Genomic DNA, 23,951 nt, shown 5'->3' with positions numbered 1-23,951 from the left:
AAATATTCATACTAACAGTAGGTATGTTGGAATAGCTCATGACTTTAGAATGTTATGGAAACAGCAAGGCTTCCTCACTTCCAGCGGGGACAAAATTAAAAATGGCCTTTATATCCAGAAATAATTAGATGCCATACTCTTGCAGACACTTTTGCCAGTATCAAGGTCCCTGCACATTCCAAACTTGATTCCCTTGAGGCTAATGGCTTCATCACCTTGATTATTTCTGCAAAGTATTCTGCTCTCAAAGGAAGAAACAACTAAACCTCTGTCTTGGTCCAAAGGGATGTATGTTCTCCCAAATAATAATCCCGAAAAATTGACTAGAGATGTCCAACAATTGGCCCCAGGAAAGGATAAAACAATATTGGAAATCTACTAAGTGTTGGTTCAATAAAAAAAGAAAACTCTGGGTTGGGCCATATAATAATCCAGTGCTGCCAGAGACTCTAAAGTTCCCATTACTGACTAGTACACATGCAATGAATCATTAGTCTACTAATAAAACAAAAACCTTTATAAGCCAATACTAATGGCTAAATATTAATAAGGTCACAGAGTGCCTACTTCGCTTGTCCCACCTGCCTGAAATGTAATTCAGGAAAAGCTGTCTGCAACTGCTCCTGGACCCTTCAAATTGCCCAATGGACCATTCAAGATTTGGCAGATGGATTTTATTTAGCTTCCCCTTCCCCTTAGCTTATATGTTTTCTTATTGGACTGCTACTTTTGTGGCTAAAATCCTACCAGAAAAGATCATACCTACCTGGGGAATCCCCCTTGAACCCTATAGTGACCAGGGAACTCACTTTAACAGGTCTGTGCTGTTTGGCCAGTGTTCAACACTCCTACTCTGCTTACTGCCTTCAATCCTCAGGGCTAACTGAATGCACTAACAGCATTATTAGGCAAAATTTGTAGAGATCCTTCAAATACCCTGGCCAAAAGCACTGCCATTAGTGGTTCTAAATTTCAGGTCAACCCCTTTTGGAACTCATAAACTCTCACAGGATGGCCCATGTACTTGGCTCCTGCTTCTTTCAATCCATAAATGGTGAAAGGAGATATGCTTAAATATTGCAAAGGCCTAATTGCTTCTGTTGGAAATAACCATGCTTTAGTAGAACAATCTTTCCACAGTGTGTTCCTGGAAGATAAAGATCTTAAGCATCATACCTTGCAATACAGAGATTTCATCTATTGGAAAAGACATCTACAGAAAGACTCTCTTCAACCCTGTTAGAAAGACCCTTATTAAGTACTGTTAACCAACCCTTGTGCTGCCAAACTCCAAAGAATAGACCCTTGGATCCATGTGTCACCTCTACAGAAAGCACCAAATCCTGACTAGATCTGCACATCAACTGATGACCTGAAAATAAAGATTTCTAGGAATTGAAGCAGATGACAGCTGAAGGAGACGCTTTCCCAAGATGACTGGACCATACCTATATTTCTCACTGTTGCTTCTTACCTTATTTCATCCCTTTCTTTCTTGGCCTAATCCATTGCAAAAGAGGAAAACTTTTCTGACCATTGGATCTGTCAACAGAAATCCAATCTGTTCTTTCCTATTTAAATATGATTTGTTCCACTGCACCCAACGGAAATACAAATGAGCTGGATTACAGAGCACTGGAGAGCAGGAGGAATTGTAAGTAAGGGACAGGGCAAAGTTAATCCTACCACCTAGCTTTGTGCTTCTGCTAAATTCACTTCCTGGCTTCCAGCATGAGTAACATGTGTACCCTAGACCTGGAGATCAGGCCAGAGTGCTTGTGGTAAATCTTGTAGGGAAAGGGAGATTAAAACAGGCAGCTGGATGTTTAAGGGATTTTCTGGGGAAGCTGGAGAAGTTTTAGGAGCTAAAGGAATTTGCTGAGGAGGCAGGGCTGGATTTTATTATTTTATTTTTTTAAGTTTCCAGTTAGTTAACATACAGCGTAATGTTAGATTCAGGTGTATAATTTAGTGACAGAGCTGGATTTTAAAAAGAGGAATTTATGTTGGATGTGGACTTTAACTTTCGTTCTAAGTCTAATTTCTGTTCTTTAATCTTGTTAAGGGAATCTCTAAAGCTAGTAATTATACTCCTCTGTATCCACTTTCTAATTTGGTATTTCCATAGATACCAACAAGGCAGTTGTTTAGGTTGAGAGCTCTTTAATTTTTTTTCAAATATAGAAGGTTTTCTAATTCAAAGGATTTATTGTTTGGCATTGACAAGTAGGATCTTATATTAATCTCAATAGAGACTCAAACCAGTAAGACTTTTTATAGCTTAACCATGAACATCAGAGGCATCCCAAAAGAGTGCAAAAGATGCAGTGCTCACAAGATCCAGAGGGTTCACTCCCAGAGTTAGCCTAAGAAAACAAAAACCTTTGTTGTCACCACTAGTAAAAATGGTGTCTCCAGTTTCTCATGAGAATGTGAGATGCCTCCAGTCACAGACCCACTAATCTGTGCCACTGAGCAGGTGCTATTATAATTATACTTTTCCAGCACTAACAAGACAACATTGGTTTAGACAACAAAGGCCCCTTATGAACTGGGACAACTTATGACAAACTCCCCTGACAGCTGGTACAGTTGGACAAACAGAATGTTGCCTGTGACTTCATATGTTGGGATTCCCAGCCCATTTGGCTGGCTACCAGATACAAGCCAGTACTTGTACCTTCTGGCTGGCAGAGACCAGAGAGAATATTCTCACTGGTCACAATGCCATACTCTCAGGACAGAACAAGATGAAAAGAAAACCTCATCTGGTTTTTACATAAAGGATCCACAGCCAAGTTTGTCTAAACAGATGCCAGTCTGGTGAGAACTGTGAACTCACCAGTTTGTGAAGCATTCTACCCTATGGTTTCCCTCCTTATGACAAATGACACAAAGGACAGAGACAAAAGAAAATAGTGACCATCTCTGGGAGGAAAAAAATCAATAAAAAACAAGAGTACTGGGGGCGCCTAGGTGGCTCAGTCAGTTGTGTCTGCCTTTGGCTCAGGCCGTAATCCCGGGGTCCTGGGATTGAGCCCCGCATCGGGCTCTCTGCTCAGTGGGGAGCCTGCTTCTCCCTCTCCTTCTGCTGCCTGCACCCCCCTGCTTGTGCTCGCTCTCTCTCTCTGTCAAATAAATAAATAAAATCTTAAAAAAAAAAGAAAACAAGAGTACTCATAATAAATATTTATCAGAGTCACTATATCCAAGGAACTTGATCACACAAATATATTCTCCTGCTAACTCAATTTAGAAAAACAAAAGGCCTCTCACTCACTTCCACCAGACCCTGTGAGCAGAGATCCAGGAGACTTATGTGGTAAGAATTCTTACCTTCTGTGGACTCTTTTCAGATCCCAGGATCTCTTAGCTGCAGCAGCCCAAGACTGAACAATATCTAGTGGAGGGTTCCAGGTCAGGTGCCAAAACTGTAGAGGTGGGAAACTTTTGCCTTCTTCCCTTCTAGGTTCTTTGGCTGGTCTAATAATTAAATTAACATAAGAAATTTACAGGAGAAAAACAAATTTAATTTCATACATACAGGAACCCCATATAATATAAGACTCAAAAAAGTGACCAAAGCAGGCAGCTTTTATAACTTCAAGACAAAAAAAAAAAAAAAAAAAAAGGTAAAGAATTGACAAGACAAAGAGGTTTGGGTTTGGGGTTGTAAATTAGAGAAGAAATAATATGGTATTTTATGTAGCCTTCTCAGCCCTAAATTCCTTACCTATTTCTGGTGGTAAAGGTGCCTTTTACTCTTTGGGTATAGAGTGGGTTCACTTCACATGGGTGATTTATTTCTTCCTTTCAGGGGCACAAAGGAGGGTTAAAGTGTCCTGCTTATATCAGCTGTTTCTTAAGTAACTTCAACTCAAAGTAATGTGCCCAAGTGGCATATTTTGGGGGTGGTATATTCCTGCTCTTCTTCACCTGGTTCCCACTGCTGCCCCAACGTGCAGCTTCGTTCCCTTTCCCACAGCAGTAGCACTACCACAGCCTTCACTCTCAACATTGTCCTGCCCCTTTTCTAGGTTTTGATAGACCCCTGGCTTGCACCCTATTTATCTCCCCAAACAGGGGGTCCTGCAACCCCAGCCTCCACCTCGACTCTCTTCCCTCCCTCCCCCAGAAGTTCTCTGACCTTCTCTGACCTACCCTTTCTTTTCGACTGAGAGTGTGTGACCTTACGTGCATGAGTGACAACTATTATTATCTCCAAGGAATCTGATGTGCCCCGTCCCTGTTTGGGCTCATTGTACTACCCAGCGAAGCCATCCACCTGGTTCGCCTTCCAGGCAGTGCTTGGCCCAGGAGGTGAGTCCCAGCACACCTTGTGGTGGCATGCGTGGCTCAGAGCTCTTGTCTGTGACGCATCAAGCCATCGTCGCCTTTCGTGCACTGGGGGTTGGTGTGGTGAGAGAATCTGCTTTTCTTTCTTTTCCTTTTTCTTCTTTCTTTCTTTCTTTCTTTCTTTCTTTCTTTCTTTCTTTCTTTCTTTCTTTCTTTCTTTCTTTCTTTCCTTTCTTTCCTTCTTTCTTTTTCCTTCCTTCCTTCCTTCCTTCCTTCCTTCCTTCCTTCCTTCCTTCCTTCCTTCCTTCCTTCTTTCTTTCTTTCTTTCTTCTTTTTTTTGGAAAAACTTGGGAGTGACGGAGAAAAGAAGCCAAGGAGGAGGGCCGGACTGGAAAGGGACTTTAGTAGGACTGAGTGGGGAGGTGAGCGGTGGACTTTACTGGTGGCAGCAGGGGCCGTATCATCGCCTGTGAGGCGGTCGGTTAACTAGGCCGCAGCAGCCATGGCGGTTGGCTTTGGGGACCACGCCAGCGGGTTCCGCCACACGGAGGTGATCAGGTTCATCAACAACGAAGTCCTCATGAACGGCGGCGGCCCAGATTTCTACGTGGCCTTCCGCTCACGGCCCTGGAATGAGGTGGAGGACCAGCTTCAGACCGTCGTGGCCGACCCTCAGGTGCCGCGCACCATTAAGAGAGCCTGTGCCTGGAGCACGCTGGCCTTGAGCCTGCGTGTGGCTGTGAGGCAGCGGGAGCAGCAGGCGCACCGCCTCCGGCGGCTGCAGGAGCAGGTGAAGGCGCGCGAGACGGCTTCCTGGGCCCTGGCCTCTGAGCTGCAGCGGCTGCGTGGGGAGCGCAAGGAGGTGGCTGCGCAGCTTCAATGCTCGTGGGCTGCTCTGCAGCAGGTGTTGGATGAGAGAAATGTGTTGCGCGGGGGACTGCTCCAGGCAGAGAAGTCGGCCCGGGCTGACCGACCTCCTCAGGAGGTCACGTCTGAGTCGGGAGCAGAACAGCATGGGGCCACTGCATGGCCAGACGATGTGGATGAGCAGGGCAAGATGATGGCTACAGGGGCACAGCCCATGCACCGTTCAGAGGCCCAGATGGCAGCTTCAGCAGCAGCTCCAGCTGGGCGGCTCCAGTGGCAGCTCCAGCAGCTGTGCTTTATGTGCAGGCACCTCCAAACTGCTGGGCCCTGCAACCCTGTCGGCCAGTGCAGGTGTCACATCCATTCCCATTCTCTGCATCATTCCCAATAGGATTCCCATACTCGACACTTGCACCACACGCAGTAGTTGTGGAAGCAGACGCACCAGCAGCAGCAGTCCCTCCTTAGATACCACCTCTGGGGGTCTACCCACCTGGCACATGGGCTGCAGTGGGGGCCTAGGAGCAGATGGCACCACTGTGTGACCAGAGGTGCTGTGACCAGGAGGAATATTCTGAGACCCTCCAGGGGGGATGTCCCCTGGGGAACAGCAGAAGCCACAGCCAAGAGGAAGGTCCTGTGTGTCCCCAGGGAATGACTTCCCTGGAGGACATAGGGAGCCACAGCCAGAAAGATCTGGAGAGACCTCAGGGGACAGCGCCCCTGGGAGACAGACGCTCCAGCCAGAAGGAATGTCCACTGATGCCCCAGGAGAAGTACCCCCTGGAGAACAGCAAGAGCCACAGCCAAGAAAATCCAGAGAGGCCCCTGGGGACATCCCCACTGGGAAGCAGCAAGAGCAGTGGTGTGAGAAAAAGCCCTAAGAAACAGCAACCTCCGGGGCAGAAGGCCAAGCAACCAAAAGGGAAAAAAGCCTCGGATTCCCAAAACAGGGGAAGCCTGCCTCAGTATGCAGTCCCAAGAATTGGGACTGCCCATGGTGTAAAGCCATGAATTTTTCATGGTGCAAGTCCTGCTATAAATACAAGAAAGTCTGTGTGGCAGGTGAGAGTAGAGGCCGGGACCCAGGACAAACTCACTAATTTTAGGAAGGTAAGTAAGAATGGAAACACTCCAAAGAAAAACCAATTTCATAAGACCCCCTTCTGATAAAAAAGTAGCTCATTTACTTCACAGAAAATTTGAAAACCAAAATTATGGTACAGAAAATTAAATAAAATCGTCCATTATCCCATTACCCAATAATCACTTTTTATCATTCTGATTACAAACACACACAAGCATAGATGTATCTATGTTTTTATTTTATATATTTATTTTAACAAGGATAGACTACTTTTTGAGCATCACACATTTTAAATAGGGGATTTCTCTTAATTGCATTTAAGTTCACAGGTGGTGGATTCTGGATAGCTGAGGCTGATTGGTTGACACCCTGGAGAGGCTGAAGTCAAGAAGCCTTTTCCTTTTTTCACTCTTTTCTGTTTTCTTATTAACCTCCTTTTCCTGAGAATGTTATGTTGCTGGCTAGGAACAACCATGTGTTTTTTGAGTTTTAACTATATTGAATTTTAGGAGCACCGCTCTTCCTTCAAAATGCTATTGTTCCTTTGTAAATGACAGTGTTCATGTTTGCTTCTTGTTTAAGTTTTATAGATGAGGGCCTGTTTTTGTGTCTCTGAGCCTCACAGAACTTGTTTGTTGCTGAAAAAGCTGAACCCGTCCCATTAGATTTCCCAAGAGTCTAAAGAAATCACACCTTGATTCCAGCTGACTTGCACCTCGTTGAGATCCCCCCATTGGCTGGAACTGAGAAGAGTGAGAGGAAGTCAGGGAAGAAGAGATGCTCTGGCACTCAGTAGCGGGGCAGGGAGAGCAAAACAATTTTTTTAGAATGTAATTTCTCTGTTGGGATTAATTTGGAAGAGTTGGGGGGGTGTTGCAGTGTTAAATTCTATGATAGCAAATTTGATGGATTACATTTAATTCATTAAACAAGTACTTATTGATTACCTAATGTATGTTAGGACCTAGAGCCATATGTTCATATTTAGTGCACACATCACAACTTTTTGGTGAGTTTGCTTAGATGATAAGAGAGAGCCTACTTTGAGATCAGAAGTGACTTCTTTGACTTGTGTATAATATGGTCTTTGGGTAAACCCAATTGAAATAACATAGATATTTTTGCAGTTCTGGGAGCAACATCAGAGACTTTCATGAGAAGATTTACCAGACTGCTCATCTCATTGCTCCTAGGTGAAACAAATGAACAGTGGCAATGATTGGGAAAGTAGCATCACAAAGTAAAGGCAGGACATTTCTGAAAGTCTGGTTTCTTCCTTTGAGAGGGAAAACCTATTTTCCTGGTTGCCTGAAAGACTACTGGGTGACTTAAAGACAATACTTAAGGGAGTGTTGGCTACACATTTGAACCCTCAGTCTTGGCTACCTTCATCCCAAGCCCCCTTCCAGTCAAGAGTGGATGAAGAACAAGATAGATTCCAAGAGCAGACATCATTCTTCTCTTGGATTGGATTAAAAATAATACTGGACTGGGACAAGCACTCTTGAGGATGTCCCTGGTCCCCTTCTCTTCTGCTTGGTGTACTCTTCTCAAGGCTCTCTGCTCTTCTGAGGCAGCTGCTACAAGTAAGGAGGGAGCCAGGGTGGAGCCCAGGGGGTGGGAAGGTAGATCAGCCTCAGTCTGAGCAAAAGATGTTGTAGGTTCCCCCATCAGATGTGCCCAGCTCACCAAGCTCAATCTCTGCCAGGGTTTTTCTGATCCTATTTAGTAATAAGAGTGTGCACTTGCCTGCTGTGTCTTCTGTGTAATATGTTGGGGCAGGTTGGTCCGAGGTGGCAGCTTAAATCTGCGTCTTCCTTCTATCCCAGTGAGGTGAAGGAAAGTGCAGTCTTGTTCATTATGAGAGGGCCCCTCTCATAATGAGAATTACCCAAGAATGGGAGGGGGAGAGGTTTTTGTGGGGCCTTCATTCCATGCTACCCTTACTGACCAAGTCCAGATGGTCCCTTGAAGGTGGGCATATTTAATTTTCCAGGGCCAGTGGGGTTTGGAGGCATCTGCCAATGCTGGAAGCCCTAATGCCTAGGGTCCATTTCCCTACATGCACCAGGCAGCCATTCCCCTCTGGGGCCCTACCTTCTCCCTGGGGTTCTGGCAGGGAATAAGGAGTGCTTAGGTATCATAAACAGTATTCTCCCTTCATTCACTCTGTTCTCTAAGTCATTCCTCTCTCCCTTAGCAAAATTGGGTCAAGATAATGAGAGAGGAAGACAAACCATAGGAGACTCTTAATCTTAGGAAGCAAACTGAGGGTGGTTGGGGCAGGGGGGAGATGGGGTAATTGGGTGATGGACATTAAGGAGGACACGTGATATAATGAGCACTGGGTATTATGTAAGACTGATGAATCACTGACCTCTACCTCTGAAACTAATAATACACTATATGTTAATTGAATTTAAATTAAAAAATAGAAAAAAATGATCAGGATTATAGAAAACCAAATACAGGCTGGCAGCATAAATCTCCCCTGGTATAAGGGGGGAACAAAGATCTGGACACCTTCTTGGTATGGGTATAGTGAGATGAGGGGGTGGACAACAAAAATGATCCTGTCATACTGGAAATTTCTCTTCTCTCAGAGACATGACTAACAGTGAAGGCCTTGGTTACCTGGGATAGGAATACATGAATAAAAGAGGGTTGTCAGGGGGAACAAACACTTAACTATTTGGAGGGGGAAGAGAGGAGATACTATGATATCCTGTAGATCCTAATGTCTCCTGTGCATTTGGAAAGATGAGCATGTACAGATATTTTTCCTGCTGGGTCTAAATTTAGTGCTGGTGCAATAGAGAAAGAGTTCAAATGGTGCCGGAGAAAGAGGAGAAAGAATCAGGCCTTGTAGCAGCTACTACCATGACTGATGGAAGGGGTGGACCTAGTATTGCTGCCTTACAGGCACTTAGGCAGGTGGTGGTGATGGAAGAGTGATATGGGTATTTCTCTGAACAGGAGAGTGCAGAGGATGTAGGAAGAAGCCTTTTGGATTCTGTGGGATCTCCAAAGTGGGAGAGGCAAAATTCTGTATGGAGAAAATGGAGGATCATAGCAATATCCTCCTCTACTCCACATTCTCACCCATTTCTTCACTTCATACCTGCTACTAGACCTTCACAGGAGCAGTGCCTTCAAACTCCCATTCCCATTTCCACAATTAATATACCACTTATCATTTATCTCCTTCCACTTCCACTAGCAAAAGCAGAATCAGAAGTGGCTCTAATAAGAGCAGTTCCTGTGGGAGCATCTGCAGCTAGCATATTGGCAGGTGTGCGATATGGAAAAAGTTCCTGTGGTAGGCAAGAGGAGCCAGCACCTCCGGGGGTAGAAGGGACAGCAACAAAGGGCTCAGCATTCTTCAAGATCCCTTAGGGATGAGAGAATTGTACATGGTAAAGACCAAGGGACTGGAATGGTGGAAGTGGTAAAAAAAAAAATTATTTGGGGGATAAAACCATGCTTCAACTGAAGATGGCTGATCCTGGACAGGAGCTTTGTCTTCTGATGGGGCCAGTCCTCTTTGATTTCAGAAATGCAAGAGACAACTAAGGAGATCTGAAACAGAAGAAATCATTTTCTGAGTATGCCTGATTATAAATGTAGTTTGATTCCACTTTAGAAAAATTAGAAAATGCAAAAAAAGAAAAAAAACATTTAACCATAATCCCACCACTGGAGATAAGTACCACTGTTTACATTTTTATGTATTTAATTCCATGTATGTACACAGAGATAGGTGGGATAGGTTTTTTAAACATCCTTTTGTGGAATTACACAGAATATTTTATAACCTTATCTTTTATGGTGGTTAAAAAACCAGAATGAGATCTTACCCTCTTAACAAAATTTTAACTGAAATTTAACTACATTACTAACTGTAAGCACAATGTTGTACAGCAGGTCCCTAGAGCTTTTCCATCTTATGTAACTGAAACTTTATACCTATAGTCTTATTTTTAATTAATACATTAATTGATTTTTTTTCCTTTCACACCTTGGTGCTTTCCAGGTGAAGGCCCCATCACACCACCTATCAAACTCTAGTCTTTGTCAGTGCCTCCCCCCATCCCACTCAAAGTCACAGTGCAGTGGTACTTCACCCCAGGGGCCCATGGCCAGGTGTCAGGGATCAGGTTCTGGTCTAAAGGCCGTGTGGGGCAGGACTGCCTGAGGCCAGAATGGAGGAGTAAACTGTGCAAGCCCTGGGGGCAAGTCTATTGCCTGCCTGGAGGCTGAAGACCCCTGGGCAGTGACTTGGGCCTCTGGTGCACAACCCCGAGGCCCCAGTCTGATGTCTGCCAAGGTCCAAGGCTGAAACAACCCAAACGTACTATCCCATTGCACATCCTTAGGGGCAGTTGTTCTTCTGGGCAGAAGCAAAGTTTATAGACTCTGTCCCAGGTGACCATTGCTGCGTGTACCTCCAGCCTTTCATCCCGAAGTACAGCCTCAAAGCATTGCTCTCTGCTCTCTCTGACCTAGTCCAACTGCCAGCACCCAGTGATGGCCCCTTCACCCAAGCCCCTTTATCAGGAAATGTTTGTCTCTTTTGAACACTAGGAGAACACCTACCTGCTGGGTACTGGTCCCGCTGGGTAAAGTGTGGGTTTTCCCAGGAGGGCGAAAAAGGCAGTTGGAGCCCTCCAGATATGCTCTATAGCTTCAGGTGTGTATAGGGGTGTAAATTTGGGTCCAGATGGAGGGAAAGGGAGAGGATTGGCTAGGACAGACTGAGGGTTAAGAGTGGCTCAGAGGATGGCGGCATTACACCCGAAATGCTGCTGCGGCTATCGCTCTTCCCAGAGGAACGTGATCTCGCGGGATCTCAGGAGATTGCCACGGCAGGCGGAAGAGTTCTGGGAAGAGAAATAGCTGGGTGCCCTTCCCGGGTGTTGGACCCTTGTTATCCCAGACTCATCCATAAGGAGTCTGGCTCAGGCCACCTATCACGCAAACCTCACTTCTCATTCACGCCTTTCTCTGCCTGTGGCGCTTCACCCCCACGGACACTAATCTGTGCGTCAGGGGACTGCCTCAGGCCCAGAGGCTGTGCAAGGACAAAACCACGGAGGCCACAAAGGGTAAGTGAATTGCGCATGCAATATCTTATATCATTAATTAACCCATGGACAACATCTACAAAAAAATAGGTGATAACATATTTCCATGAGCTCTAAATTCAAGAGGCTGGGGACAATTCACAACTATAAAACCTGAGCAATCTGTGCGGGAGTGAGCATAAACAGTGGATCATTTGACAGATCAGAAGATAGGAAAAACCTAAAATACTCTACAAATTAAAATACTCTACAAGTACTAATTAGATAACACAGTGGACTGATTTGAGAAAAGCAAGTGGAACTAGAATGAGTACAAGTGATATGTCCTAAGGTTGAAGGGGTTGAATTATCTAGGCATTATGAACTCTCAAAATTGCAGCCAAAGCTCCCTTCCAGGACAAACCCTCACTGACAAGAGAGATGACATTCTGCTTCTTATTCTCTTTTTCCTTTATGATAACTTTGTTTGAAATTTTCCTCCTAACATTTTCTGTTACTCATTTTTAAATGAAATTGGTTTTCCTGAACTTTTAGAAGGAGGCATGGTTCAGCAGAGCTTTCTAACATCTTAAAGTTCAGTCTATTAGTTTTGTGTGGTCTTCAAAAAGCAGCTTACTGGGGCGCCTGGGTGGCTCAGTCATTAAGCGTCTGCCTTTGGCTCAGGTCATGGTCCCAGGGTCCTGGGATCGAGCCCCGCATCAGGCTCCCTGCTCAGTGGGAAGCCCGCTTCTCCCTCTCCCACTCCCCCTGCTTGTGTTCTCTCTCTCTCTGTCTCTTTGTCAAAAAATAAATAAAATCTTAAAAACAAAACAAAAAGCAGCTTACTTTCTTGCAGTTCTGGAGGCTACAAGTGCAAAATCAAGGCGTTAGCCAAGTTGGGCTATGAGGCCATGAGAGAAATATCTGTCCCAGGCCTCTCTCTTTAACTTGTAGATGGCTATCTTCTTTTTATAAATTAATTTTATTTTATTATGTTATGTTAGTCACCATAAATAAATCATTAGTTTTTGATGTAGTGTTCAATGATTCATTGTTTGCATATAACACCCAGAGCTCCCTTCAGTACATGCCCTCCTTAATACCCATCACCAGGCTAACCCATCCCCCCACACCCCTCCCCTCTAGAACCCTCAGTTTGTTTCTCAGAGTCCATAGTCTCTCATGGTTTGTCTCCCCCTCCAATTTGCCCCCTTCATTTTTCCCTTCCTACTATCTTCTTTTTTTTCTTTTTTAACATATAATGTATTATTTGTTTCAGAGGTACAGGTCTGTGATTCATCAGTCTTACACAATTCACAGTGCTCACAATAGCACATACCCTCCCCAGTGTCCATCACCCCGCTCCCCCCATCCCTCCCACCCTCCACCACTCCAGCAACCCTCAATTTGTTTCCTGATATGAAGAGTCTCTTATGGTTTGTCTCCCTCTCTGGTTTCATCTTGTTTCATTTTTTTCCTCCCTTCCCCTATGATCCTCTGTCTTGTTTCTCAAATTCCTCATATCAGTGAGATCATATTATACCTGTCTTTCTCTGACTGACTTAGTTTGCTTAGCCTAATACACTAATTCCAGCCACGTCATTGCAAATGGCAAGATTTCGTTTTTTTTTTTTGATGGCTGCATAATATTCCATTGTACATATATACCACATCTTCTTTAGCCATTCATCTGTTGGTGGACATCTTGGCTCTTTCCATAGTTTGACTATTGTGAATGTTGCTGCTAAAGACATTGGGGTGCACATATCCCTTTGGATCACTACATTTGTATCTTTGGGGTAAATACCCAGTAGTGAAATTGCTGGGTCATAGGGTAGCTTTATTTTCAACTTTTTGAGGAACCTCCATACTGTTTTCCAGAGTGGCTGCACCAGCTTGCATTCCCACCAACAGCGTAGGAGGGTTCCCCTTTTTCTGCATCCTCGCCAACATCTGTTGTTTCCTGACTTGCTAATTTTAGCCATTCTGACTGGTGTGAGGTGGTATCTCATTGAGGTTTTTGATTTGGATTGCCCGGATGCCAAGTGATGTTGAACACTTTTTCAAGTGTCTGTTGGCCATTTGGATGTATTCTTTGCAGAAATGTCTGTTCATGTCTTCTGCCCATTTTTTGATTGGATTATTTGTTCTTTGGGTGTTGAGTTTGGTAAGTTCTTTATAGATTTTGGATACTAGCCCTTTAGCTGATGTGTCATTTGCAAATATCTTCTCCCATTCTATCGGTTGTCTTTTGGTTTTGTTGACTGTTTCCTTTGCTGTGCAAAAGCTTTTTATCTTGATGAAGTCCCAATAGTTCATTTTTGCCCTTGCTTCCCTTGCCTTTGGCGATATGTCTAAGAAGAATTTGCTATAGCTGAGGTCAAATAGGTTGCTGCCTGTGTTCTCCTCAAGGATTTTGTTGGATTCCTGTCTCACATTTAGGTCTTTCATCAATTTTGAGTCTATTTTTGTGTGTGGTGTAAGAAAATGGTCCAGTTTCATTCTTCTGCATGTGGCTGTCCAATTTTCCCAACACCATTTGTTGAAGAGAATGTCTTTTTTCCACTGGACATTCTTTCCTACCTTGTTGAAGATTAGTTGACCATAGAGTTGAGGGTCCATTTTTGGGCTCTGTATTCTGTTCCATTGATCTAGGTGTCTGTTTTTGTGCCAGTACCACACTGTCTTGATGATTACAGCTTTGTAATAGAGCTTGAAGTTCGGAATTGTGATGCCACCAGCTTTAGTTTTCTTTTTCAACATTCCTCTGGCTATGTGGGGTCTTTTCTGGTTCCATATAAATTTTAGGATTATTTGTTCCAGCTCTGTGAAAAATGTTGATGGTATTTTGATAAGGATTGCATTGAGTGTGTAGAGTGCTCTGGATAGCATAGGCATTTTACCAATATTTGTTCTTCCAATCCATGAGCATGGAACATTTTTCCATTTCTTTGTGTCTTCTTCAATTTCTTTCATGATATTCTACAGTTTTCTGAGTACGGATTCTTTGCCTCTTTGGTAAGATTTATTCCTAGGTATCTACGGTTTTGGTGCAGTTGTAAATGGGATTGACTCCTTAATTTCTCTTTCTTCTGTCTTGTTGTTGGTGTATAGAAATGCTGCTGATTTTTGTGGATTGATTTTATATCTTGCCACTTTACTGAATTCCTGTATCAGTTCTAGCAATTTTGGGGTAGAGTCTTTTGGATTTTCCACAAAAAGTATCATATCTTCTGGAAAGAGTGAGAGTTTGACTTCTTCTTTGCCAATTCTGATACATTTTATTTCTTCTTGTCTGATTGCTGAGGCTAGGACTTCTAGTACTGTGTTGAATAGCAGTGATGATAGTGGACATCACTGCCGTGTTCTTGACCTTAGGGGAAAAGCTCTCAGTTTTTCCCCATTGAGAAGGATATTCACTGTGGGTTTTTCATAGATGGCTTTTATGATATTGAGGTATGTATGCTCTATCCCTACACCGTGAAGAGTTTTAATCAAGAAACGTTGCTGTACTTTGTCAAATGCTTTTTCTGCAGCTACTGAGAGGATCATATGGTTCTTGTTCTTTCTTTTATTAATGTACTGTATCACATTGATTGATTTGTGGATGTTGAACCAACCTTGCAGCTCAGGGATAAATCCCACTTGGTCATGGTGAATAATCCTTTTAACGTCCTGTTGGATCCTATTGGCTAGTATTTTGGTGAGAATTTTTGCATCCATGTTCATCAAGGATATTGGTCTGTAATTCTCTTTTGATGGGGTCTTTGTCTGGTTTGGGGATGAAGGTGATGGTGGCCTCATAAAATGAGTTTGGAAGTTTTCCTTCCATTTCTATTTTTTTGGAACAGTTTCAGAAAAATAAGTATTAATTCTTCTTTAAATGTTTGGTAGAATTCCCCTGGGAAGTGATCTGGCCCTAGGATCTTGTTTGTTGGGAAATTTTTGATTACTGCTTCAATTTCCTTAGTGGTTATGGGTCTGTTCAGGTTTTCTATTTCTTCCTGGTTCAGTTTTGGTAGTTTATACATCTCTAGGAATGCATCCATTTCTTCCAGATTATCTAATTTGTTGGCATATAGTTGCTCATAATATGTTCTTATAATTGTTTGTATTTCTTTGGTGTTGGTTGTGATCTCTCCTCTTTCATTCATGATTTTACTTATTTGGATCGTTTCTCTTTTCTTTTTGATAAGTCTGACCAGGAGTTTATCAATCTTATTCATTCTTTCAAAGAGCCAGCTCCTAGTTTCATTGATCTGTTCTACTGTTCTTTTGGTTTCTATTTCCTTGATTTCTGCTCTGATCTTTATTATTTTTCTTCTCCTGCTGGGTTTAGGCTTTATTAGCTGTTCTTTCTCCAGCTCCTTTAGATGTAGGGTTAGGTTGTGTATATGAGACCTTTCTTGTTTCTTGAGAAGGGCTTGTATTGCTATATACTTTCCTCTTAGGACTGCCTTTGCTGCATCCCATAGGTTTTGAACAGTTGTGTTTTCATTTTCATTTGTTTCCATGAATTTTTTAAATTCTTCTTTAATTTCCTGGTTGACCCATTCCTTCTTTAGTAGGATGCTCTTTAGCCTCCATGTATTTGAGTTCTTTCCAACTTTCCTCTTGTGATTGAGTTCTAGTTTCAAAGCATTGTGGTCCAAAAATATGCAGGGAATGATCCTAATCTTTTGATACCAGTTGAGAACTGATTTGTGACCCAGGATGTGATCTATTCTGGAGAATGTTTCATGGGCACTAGAGCAGAATGTGTATTCTGTTGCTTTGGGATGGAATGTTCTGAATATATCTGTGAAGTCCATTTGGTCAGTGTGTCATTTAAAGCCTTTATTTCCTTGTTGATCTTTTGCTTAGATGATCTGTCCATTTCAGTGAGGGAGATGTTAAAGTACCCTACTATTATTGCATTGTTGTTGATGTGTTTCTTTGCTTTTGTTATTAATTGGCTTATATAATTGGCTGCTCCCATGTTAGGGGCATAGATATTTACAATTTTCAGATCTTCTTGTTGGATAGACCCTTTAAGTAGGATATAGTGTCCTTCCTTATCTCTTATTATAGTCTTTGGTTTAAAATCTAACTTTTCTGATATAAGGATTGCCACCCCAGCTTTCTTTTGTTGTCCATTAGCATGGTAAATCATTTTCCACCCCTCCATTTTAAATCTGGAGGTGTCTTTGGGTCTAAAATGAATGTCTTGCAGACAGCATATCGATGAGTTTTTTTTTTAATGCAATCTGACAGCCTGTGTCTTTTGATTGGGGCATTTAGCCCATTTACATTCAGGGTAACTAGTGACAGATATGAATTTAGTGCCATTGTATTGCCTGTAAGATGACTGTTACTGTATATTGTCTCTGTTCCTTTCTGATCTATATTACTTTTAGGCTCTCTCTTTGCTTAGAGGACCCCTTTCAGTATTTCTTGTGCAACTGATTTGGTGTTTGCAAATTCTTTATTTTTTGTTTGTCCTGGAAGCTTTTTAACTCTCCTTCTATTTTCAATGACAGCCTAGCTGGATGTAGTATTCTTGGCTGCATATTTTTCTTGTTTAGTGCTCTGAATATGTCATGCCAGTCCTTTCTGGCCTGCCAGGTCTCTTTGGATAGGTCTGCTGTCAATCTAATGTTTCTACCATTGTAGGTCACAGACCTCTTGTCCCAAGCTGCTTTCAGGATTTTCTCTTTGTCTCTGAGACTTGTAAGTTTTACTATTAGATGGTGGGGTGGGCTAAATGGGCTAAATGACCTATTTTTATTGATTTTGAGGGGGTTCTTTGTGCCTCCTGGATTTTGATCCCTGTGTCCTTCCCCAAATTAAGGAAGTTCTCTGCTATAATTTGCTCCAGTGTACCTTCTGCCCCTCTCTCTTTCTTCTTCTTCTGGGATCCCAATTATTCTAATATTGTTTCATCTTATGGTATCACTTATCTCTCAGATTCTCCCTTTGTGATCCAGTAGTTCTTTATCTCTGTTTTTCTCAGCTTTTTTATTCTCCATCATTTGGTCTTTTATATCACTGATTCTCTCTTCTGCCTCATTTATCCTAGCAGTCAGAGCCTCCATTTTTGATTGCACCTCATTAATAGCCTTTTTGATTTCAATGTGGTTAGATCTTAGTTCTTTTATTTCTCCAGAAAAGGATTGTCTAGTTTCTTCCATGCTTTTTTCAAGCCCAGCTAGTATCTTTATAATCATCATTCTGAACTCTAGTTCCAACATCTTACTAATGTCCATATTGATTAGGTCCCTGGCAGTCGATACTGCCTCTTGTTTTTTTTTTTTTAGGGTTTTTCTGTCTTGTGATTTTGTCTAGAGGAGAATAGATGAATGAGAGAACAAAATGCTAACAGGGTAACAACGACCCCAGAAAAATATACAGTAAACAAATCAGAAGTGACCCAAAACCAGGGGGAAAAGAAAGGGAAAGAAAAAAATAAAAGAATATGATCAGGCTGGTGCATAGATCAGAGCCACACACTAGATTTTGGGCATATTTTGGTCTGTTAGAAGAAAGTGCTTTCCAAAATTTTAAAGAAGGAAAAACTTATATATGTACAAAAATAAGGGTAAATACAATGAAGGAATGGAATATGACTGTAAAGATGCAAATTATAAAAGATTTTTTAAAAGGAATTGATAAGAATTTGGTTGAAAAAAGAAAGAAGAAAAATTTAAAAAAAAACAAAAAGCAAGAAGAGGTAGAGGATGTGATCAGGCAGGAGACTAGAGCAAAGCCATACACTAGAGATTTAGGGTATATTTTGGTTTGTTAGAAGAAACTATATCCAAAAATTTTAAAGAGAGAAAAATTTATATATATTCAAAAAATAAGGTTAACTACATTGAGGGGATAGAATATGACTCTAAAAAGGAAAATTAAAAAAGATTTAAAAAAAAGAATTGGTAAGATGTTGGTTGAAAAAGGGAAAAAGAAAAATTTTAAAAAAAGAAAAAATAAAGAAAATTTAAAAATTAACTTTGAGGGGTACCTGGGTGACTCAATTGTTAAGCATCTGCCTTCAGCTCAGGTCATGATCCCAGGGTCTTCAGATCGAGCCCCACATTGGGCTCCCTGCTCTGCCGGAAGCCTGCTTCTCCCTCTCCCACTCCCCCACTTGTGTTCCCTCCTTTGCTTTGTTTCTCTCTGTGAAATAAATAAAATCTTTAAAAAAAATTAACTTTGAAAGACTACAGAGTCATGGGGGAAAAAACCATGAATTCTATGTGCTGTATTCCTGTAGCACTGGAGTTTTGCTCTTCTCATTGATTGGTAGACTTGGTCTTGGCTGGATGTTGTTGCTGATTTTCTGGGGGAGAGGCCTGTTGTAGTGATTCTCAGATGTCTTTGCCAGAGGCGGAATTGCACCGCCCTTGTCAGGGGCCAGGCTAATCTGCTGGGGTTTGCTCTCGGTAGCTTTTGGTCCCTGAGCACTTTCCATAGAGCTTTGGAGGATGAGAATGAAAATGGCGGCCTCCTAATTTCTGGTCCCAGAATAGCTGAGAGCTCGGACCCCACTCCTCAGTGAGGCCCCAGAGAAAAGCAGTCAATTACTCCGCTCTCCCCGGTCTCCGGCTGATCTCTGTGCTCACCTGGCCTGTGACCAAGCATTTCTATTTCTGGCACAGGACCCCATTTGGAGTCTCCAAACCCAGCAGATTCCTGTGGTGCACTCCCGCGCTGCTCCTCCCAGGGGAGGAAGGGGAGTCTCCCCGGATCTACCTCTTGTTGGGTCCCTGCCAGGAGCCCAACTCTGCCACAGATCACGGTTTATGGCAACCCCAAGCTGAGAGCCCACTTCTCGGCTTCATCTTTGTAGCCAGCTTCCCCGCTCTGATACTTGGGAGCTCTGCAGCACTCAGGCATCCCTGATCTTTCTGTGACCCCAAGGGTCCTGAGACCACACTCTCCTAGCGAGGGTTACAACCCCGCTTAGCCACTGGAGCGACGTCCCTCAGTGGAGCAGACTTCTAAAAGTTCTGATTTTGTGCTCTGCTGCTCTATCACTTGCCGGTAGCATCTGACAGAGGCTCCCTCCCCCCGCCATCTATCTTCCCGAATATTGTCTCGGATCCACTTCTCCGCATGTCCTACCTTCCAGAAAGTGGTCGCTTTTCTGTTCATAGAGTTGCTGCTATTCTTTTCTTCGGTCTCCTATTGAGTTTGTAGGTGTTCAGAATGGTTTGATAACTATCTGGCTGAATTCCTTGCACCAGACGAAATTTAAGTCTCCCATTCTTCCACCATCTTCTACATGGCTATCTTCTACCAGTGCCTCTTCAAATTGTCTTTCCTCTATGTGTGTCTCTGTCTCTGTGTCCATATTTTCCTTCTTTATAAGGACACCAGTCAGATTAAGCCTCACTATAATGACCTTATTGTAACTAATTTCATCTGCAATGATCCTATTTCCAAGTAAAGACACATTCTGAGGTTCTGGAGTTTGAGATTTCATCATCTGAATTTTTAGGGGATACAATTCAACTCATAAGACTCTTAAATGTAGTTTTTCTACTTAGACTATGAATTTAAGAACTATTAAGACTAAGCTCTTGGAACTTGTTTCTAGTATAGGGTATAAACCAGGTTTGAATTCTAGCACTGGTGATTGCTAGCTGTGTGATATTAAGCAAGTTGCTTATCATTTCTGTAGCTCAAATTTCCCATCTATAAAATGGTAATAATAATATGTACTGAATAGGGGATGTTGTGAGGATTAAATGAAGTAATATATGAAAACACACTTAGACCAGTGCCACCTTCATTTTATAAAACAATTGTATAATTTTTCCCCTTACTTAGAAGAAACAATGAAACCCAACTGATAGGCATTAAGTAGGGAATCTCTCTGAAAAGTTACCAAATAAAATATTAGTATTTGGAAATGTATAATTTTAAGCTTTCTTGCTAGTGAGAGACAAACAAAGCTTCTGCCAAAATTCATGATGATTTTTAAAAAGTGTTTATTTGGCTGATGGGAACATAGTGCTAAGGAAACAAAGTCTTGAGTTCTGTCTAGGGCAATTAGCTTCAGTCATTATCTCCCTAGATTAATTGAGTGAATCAGTTAAAAATCAGAATAGATATCACCCACTGACTATACCAAAGCTTTAAAAGATAAGTCAGCTTCTCAGTTTTTATAGTAATTTCATCTCTTGGTGCTCCTTGTTTTATAATTTCTGAAGAATAAGAATTATAAGTAGAAACACATTAATTTGATTCCAGCAGCTACAATTTCTGTTGAATGCACCACAATTTCCTTATAATTACAAACATTATGGTATAGCTGGGCCACCATGCCTTTTCTGATTGATCATCTTCCTATACTGCAATCCTATTTTAAGGATCAGTCTGTAGCTAAAAGAAGAGTGATTTGTATTGATGTAATAGAATTACTGTGTGAGTGTAGCAAATTGGAGCTTTTTGTTATAAACACTATCATAATTGATCATTTTAGCTATTGGTTAGGGTAACTTAAATGTAACCTGTAATTTCTACAACTTGAAATCAATGGAGTACATTTATTTTTAATTAAATGGTTGCCAAAATAAAATCTAGGGGAAATGTGCAAATAAAAACAATAATTTAGTTTTAAGTACTGTATTGGTTACCTATTGCTGTGTAACAAATTACCTAGAATTTAGCAGTTTATAGCAATGTACATTTATTATCTCACAGTTTCTGTGGGTCAGGAATCCAGATATGGTTTAGCTGGATCCTCTGCTTTGGGGTCACTTACAAGGCTCCAATCAAAGTATCAGCCAGGGTTTAGAGGCTCATATGAAGGCTCCACTGTGGAATGATTCACTTCTAAGCTCACTTACCTGGTTATTGATAAATGTGGTAGGCAGAATAATGGTTCCCTAAAGAATTCTATGTCCCAATACCTGAAACATGTGAATATGTTATGTTACATGGCAAAAAGGACTTACAGTTGTGGATGCAATTAAGGTTGCAAATCAACTGACCTTAAAATAAGGAGATCATCCTGGATTTTCTGGGTGAGCCAAATGTAATCACAAGGGGCATTAAAGGTGAAAGTTGGAGGCAGAAGAAAATCAGTGTGAGGATGATGTGATGTGAGAAAGATTTAGCTGGTTATTGCTGGCTTTGAAGACAGAAGGGTTGGGGAGTGATCCAAAGAATGCAGGCACCCTCTAGAAGGTAGAAAAGGCAAGGAAATGGGTTCTTCTCTAGAACCTCTAGAAATGAATGCAGCACTGCTGGTGCCTTGATTTTAGCCCAGTGAGATTAATTTCAAACTTCTGATTTCCAGAACTATAAGATAATAAATTTGTGTTGTTTTAAACTGCTAGATGTGTGATAATTTGTTATAGCGACAATAATAAACAAATGCAGAAATAATCAGTTTTTCAAGGGTTATTGGTTATTGGAGTGAGGGCCTCAGTTTCTTGCTGGTGGTTGGCTGGAGGCTGTCCTCAGTCCTTGCCATGTGGATCTCTCCAGCTTGCTTCATCAGACTAAACACTCAAAAAGAGCAAGAACAAGACAGAGAGGGTGCTAGAAAGATGAAAGTCACAGTGTTTTGTAACCTAGTTACAGAAGTGATGACATCTCATCACTTTTGGTATATTACATTTGTTAGAAACAAGTCCTTAGGTCCAGCCCACCATAGAGGAGAGGAGATGACACAAATTTGTGAATTCCAGGAGACAGGGACCATTGGGTTTCATGTTAGAAATTGCCCATCACAAGTACTGATACAATACTCACAGCACTTCCCTTATGTTTAAAATCATGAGATCTTCCTGCTAGCTCACTGTTCTTACTCTATTTAGTTTTCTTTTTCATTTGTTATAATTTCTTTCAGAAGATATTTTAAATATGTATGTATGTGGATATATAGAAATATGAAAAAGTGAAAAGATATTAAATGTTGTGATATCTGGTGATAGGATTTCAAGAGATACTTTGTTTAAAATGTTACTAGTCTTTTAAAGTTTTACAATGAGCATATTTTACATGTATATATATAAAGTCAAAATTAAAATTAATTTTATGAAATTATTTGAAAATTAAAAGATAAAACTTTCTACATTTATGAATGCCCCACACTAATTTTGATATGTGCATTTGTTTTTTTTTTAAGATTTTATTTATTTATTTGACAGAGACACAGCGAGAGAGGGAACACAAGCAGGGGGAGTGGGAGAGGGAGAAGCAGGCTTCCCGTTGAGCAGGGAGCCCAATGCGGGGCTCGATCCTAGGACCCTGAGATCATGACCTGAGCCGAAGACAGACGCTTAACAACTGAGCCACCCAGGCGCCCCATGTGCATTTGGTTCTTTTTTAAAAAATTTTTTATTGTTATGTTAATCACCATACATTACATCATTAGTTTTGGATGTAGTGTTCCACGATTCATTGTTTGTGCATAACACCCAGTGCTCCATGCAAAATGTGCCCTCCCTAATACCCATCACCAGGCTAACACATCCCCCCACCCCCCTCCCCTCTAGAACCCTTGGTTTGTTTTTCAGAGTACATCGTCTCTCGTGGTTGGTCTCCCCCTCCGATTTCCCCTCCTTCATTTGTGAATTGTGCAAGACTGTTGAATCACAGATCTGTACCTCTGAAACAAATAATGCAATATATGTTAAGAAAGAAAAAAGAAGAAGATAGCAGGAGGGGAAGAATGAAGGAGTGCATTTGGTTCTTAACTTACTTTTTGTTGAACACAAACATGCTCTGTATCAGTGAACCGTGTACCACAACCTTCATTTTTTTCACTGAAAAATGAGTTGATCCTAGATTTCACTGGAAAAATAATTAAAGGAATTAGAATGAATTAAAATTTATTATGAAAATACAGAAGCCTCTCTTAACCTCTTATGAGAGATACATAGCAATAGAACTTTGAAATAATAAGCTAATTCTTAAAATCCACACACAGAAAAGTCTCACATGTGTCTAAGACTTTCAGCTATTTTTTATGGAGTTTATCATACCCCTGTATGGTTCAATATTTAGACATGTAGAAACAAGTCTCAACTGAAAAACTTCTTTTCCCCTGATTTATTATGAGTAAGAAGATTTGTCATGAGGAACACTGAAAGTGAAGGATATGCTCTGAGGTTTCTTGAAAAAAATGACAACTTGGCAATGATTCAAATTGGACAGGCTTTTGCCTTTATAAGAAAAGCAAAGTGAGCATATTGATTTGATTCCCTCATAATAATGAGTTACATGACCGGCTAAAACACTAGCAAAGAATAATTCACATATAAGCACCTTCTATCACAGGGGAAAAAATGAGTACTTTATAAAGCTGCTTTGAGCTAAGATAAGAAAAACATATTGTTATTTAGAAGAAATATATTTACAGCATGGCTCTTTGTTCTATTCCTTACTTTTTTTTTTATATTCCTCACTTTTAAAAGAAAAATATGGTATCCATTACTAGATTGGAGTAACTCACTTTTTTTTTGCCTGCAGTTTGATTTTACACATTGAATGCTTTATTTTTGATTAAAATAATTTATAATTGTGTGTGTGATCTCTCATATGTGTAAAATAGATGAGACCAACTTTTTTCTGAAGCTTAAAGTCATAGCTTCTCCCAGCCGGAGAAAAAGTAACCAAGTAAACAAATGACTTTATCTGCTGTG

At 41.5% G+C, this 23,951-nt stretch overlaps 1 protein-coding gene across 1 annotated transcript; it reads left to right on the top strand.

Moving 5' to 3' along the window:
- The first annotated feature begins 4,798 nt into the window (after positions 1-4,798).
- On the top strand, positions 4,799-6,266 carry LOC148162980 (testis-expressed protein 13D-like). Its single transcript, XM_088028528.1, is given in 3 exon segments — positions 4,799-5,399; positions 5,438-6,109; positions 6,112-6,266. Coding segments are annotated over 3 exon segments (1,428 nt in total).
- The last annotated feature ends 17,685 nt before the right edge of the window (positions 6,267-23,951 follow it).

Source organism: Eumetopias jubatus, unplaced genomic scaffold (genome assembly GCF_037043125.1).
Source record: "Eumetopias jubatus isolate StellerSeaLion01/CBP00866 unplaced genomic scaffold, mEumJub1_p1.0 scaffold_11, whole genome shotgun sequence".
In the NCBI taxonomy this organism is placed as follows: Eukaryota; Metazoa; Chordata; class Mammalia; order Carnivora; family Otariidae; genus Eumetopias; species Eumetopias jubatus.
Note: the sequence above shows the minus strand (reverse complement) of the source record. Positions and strands in the feature narration are given on the sequence as shown.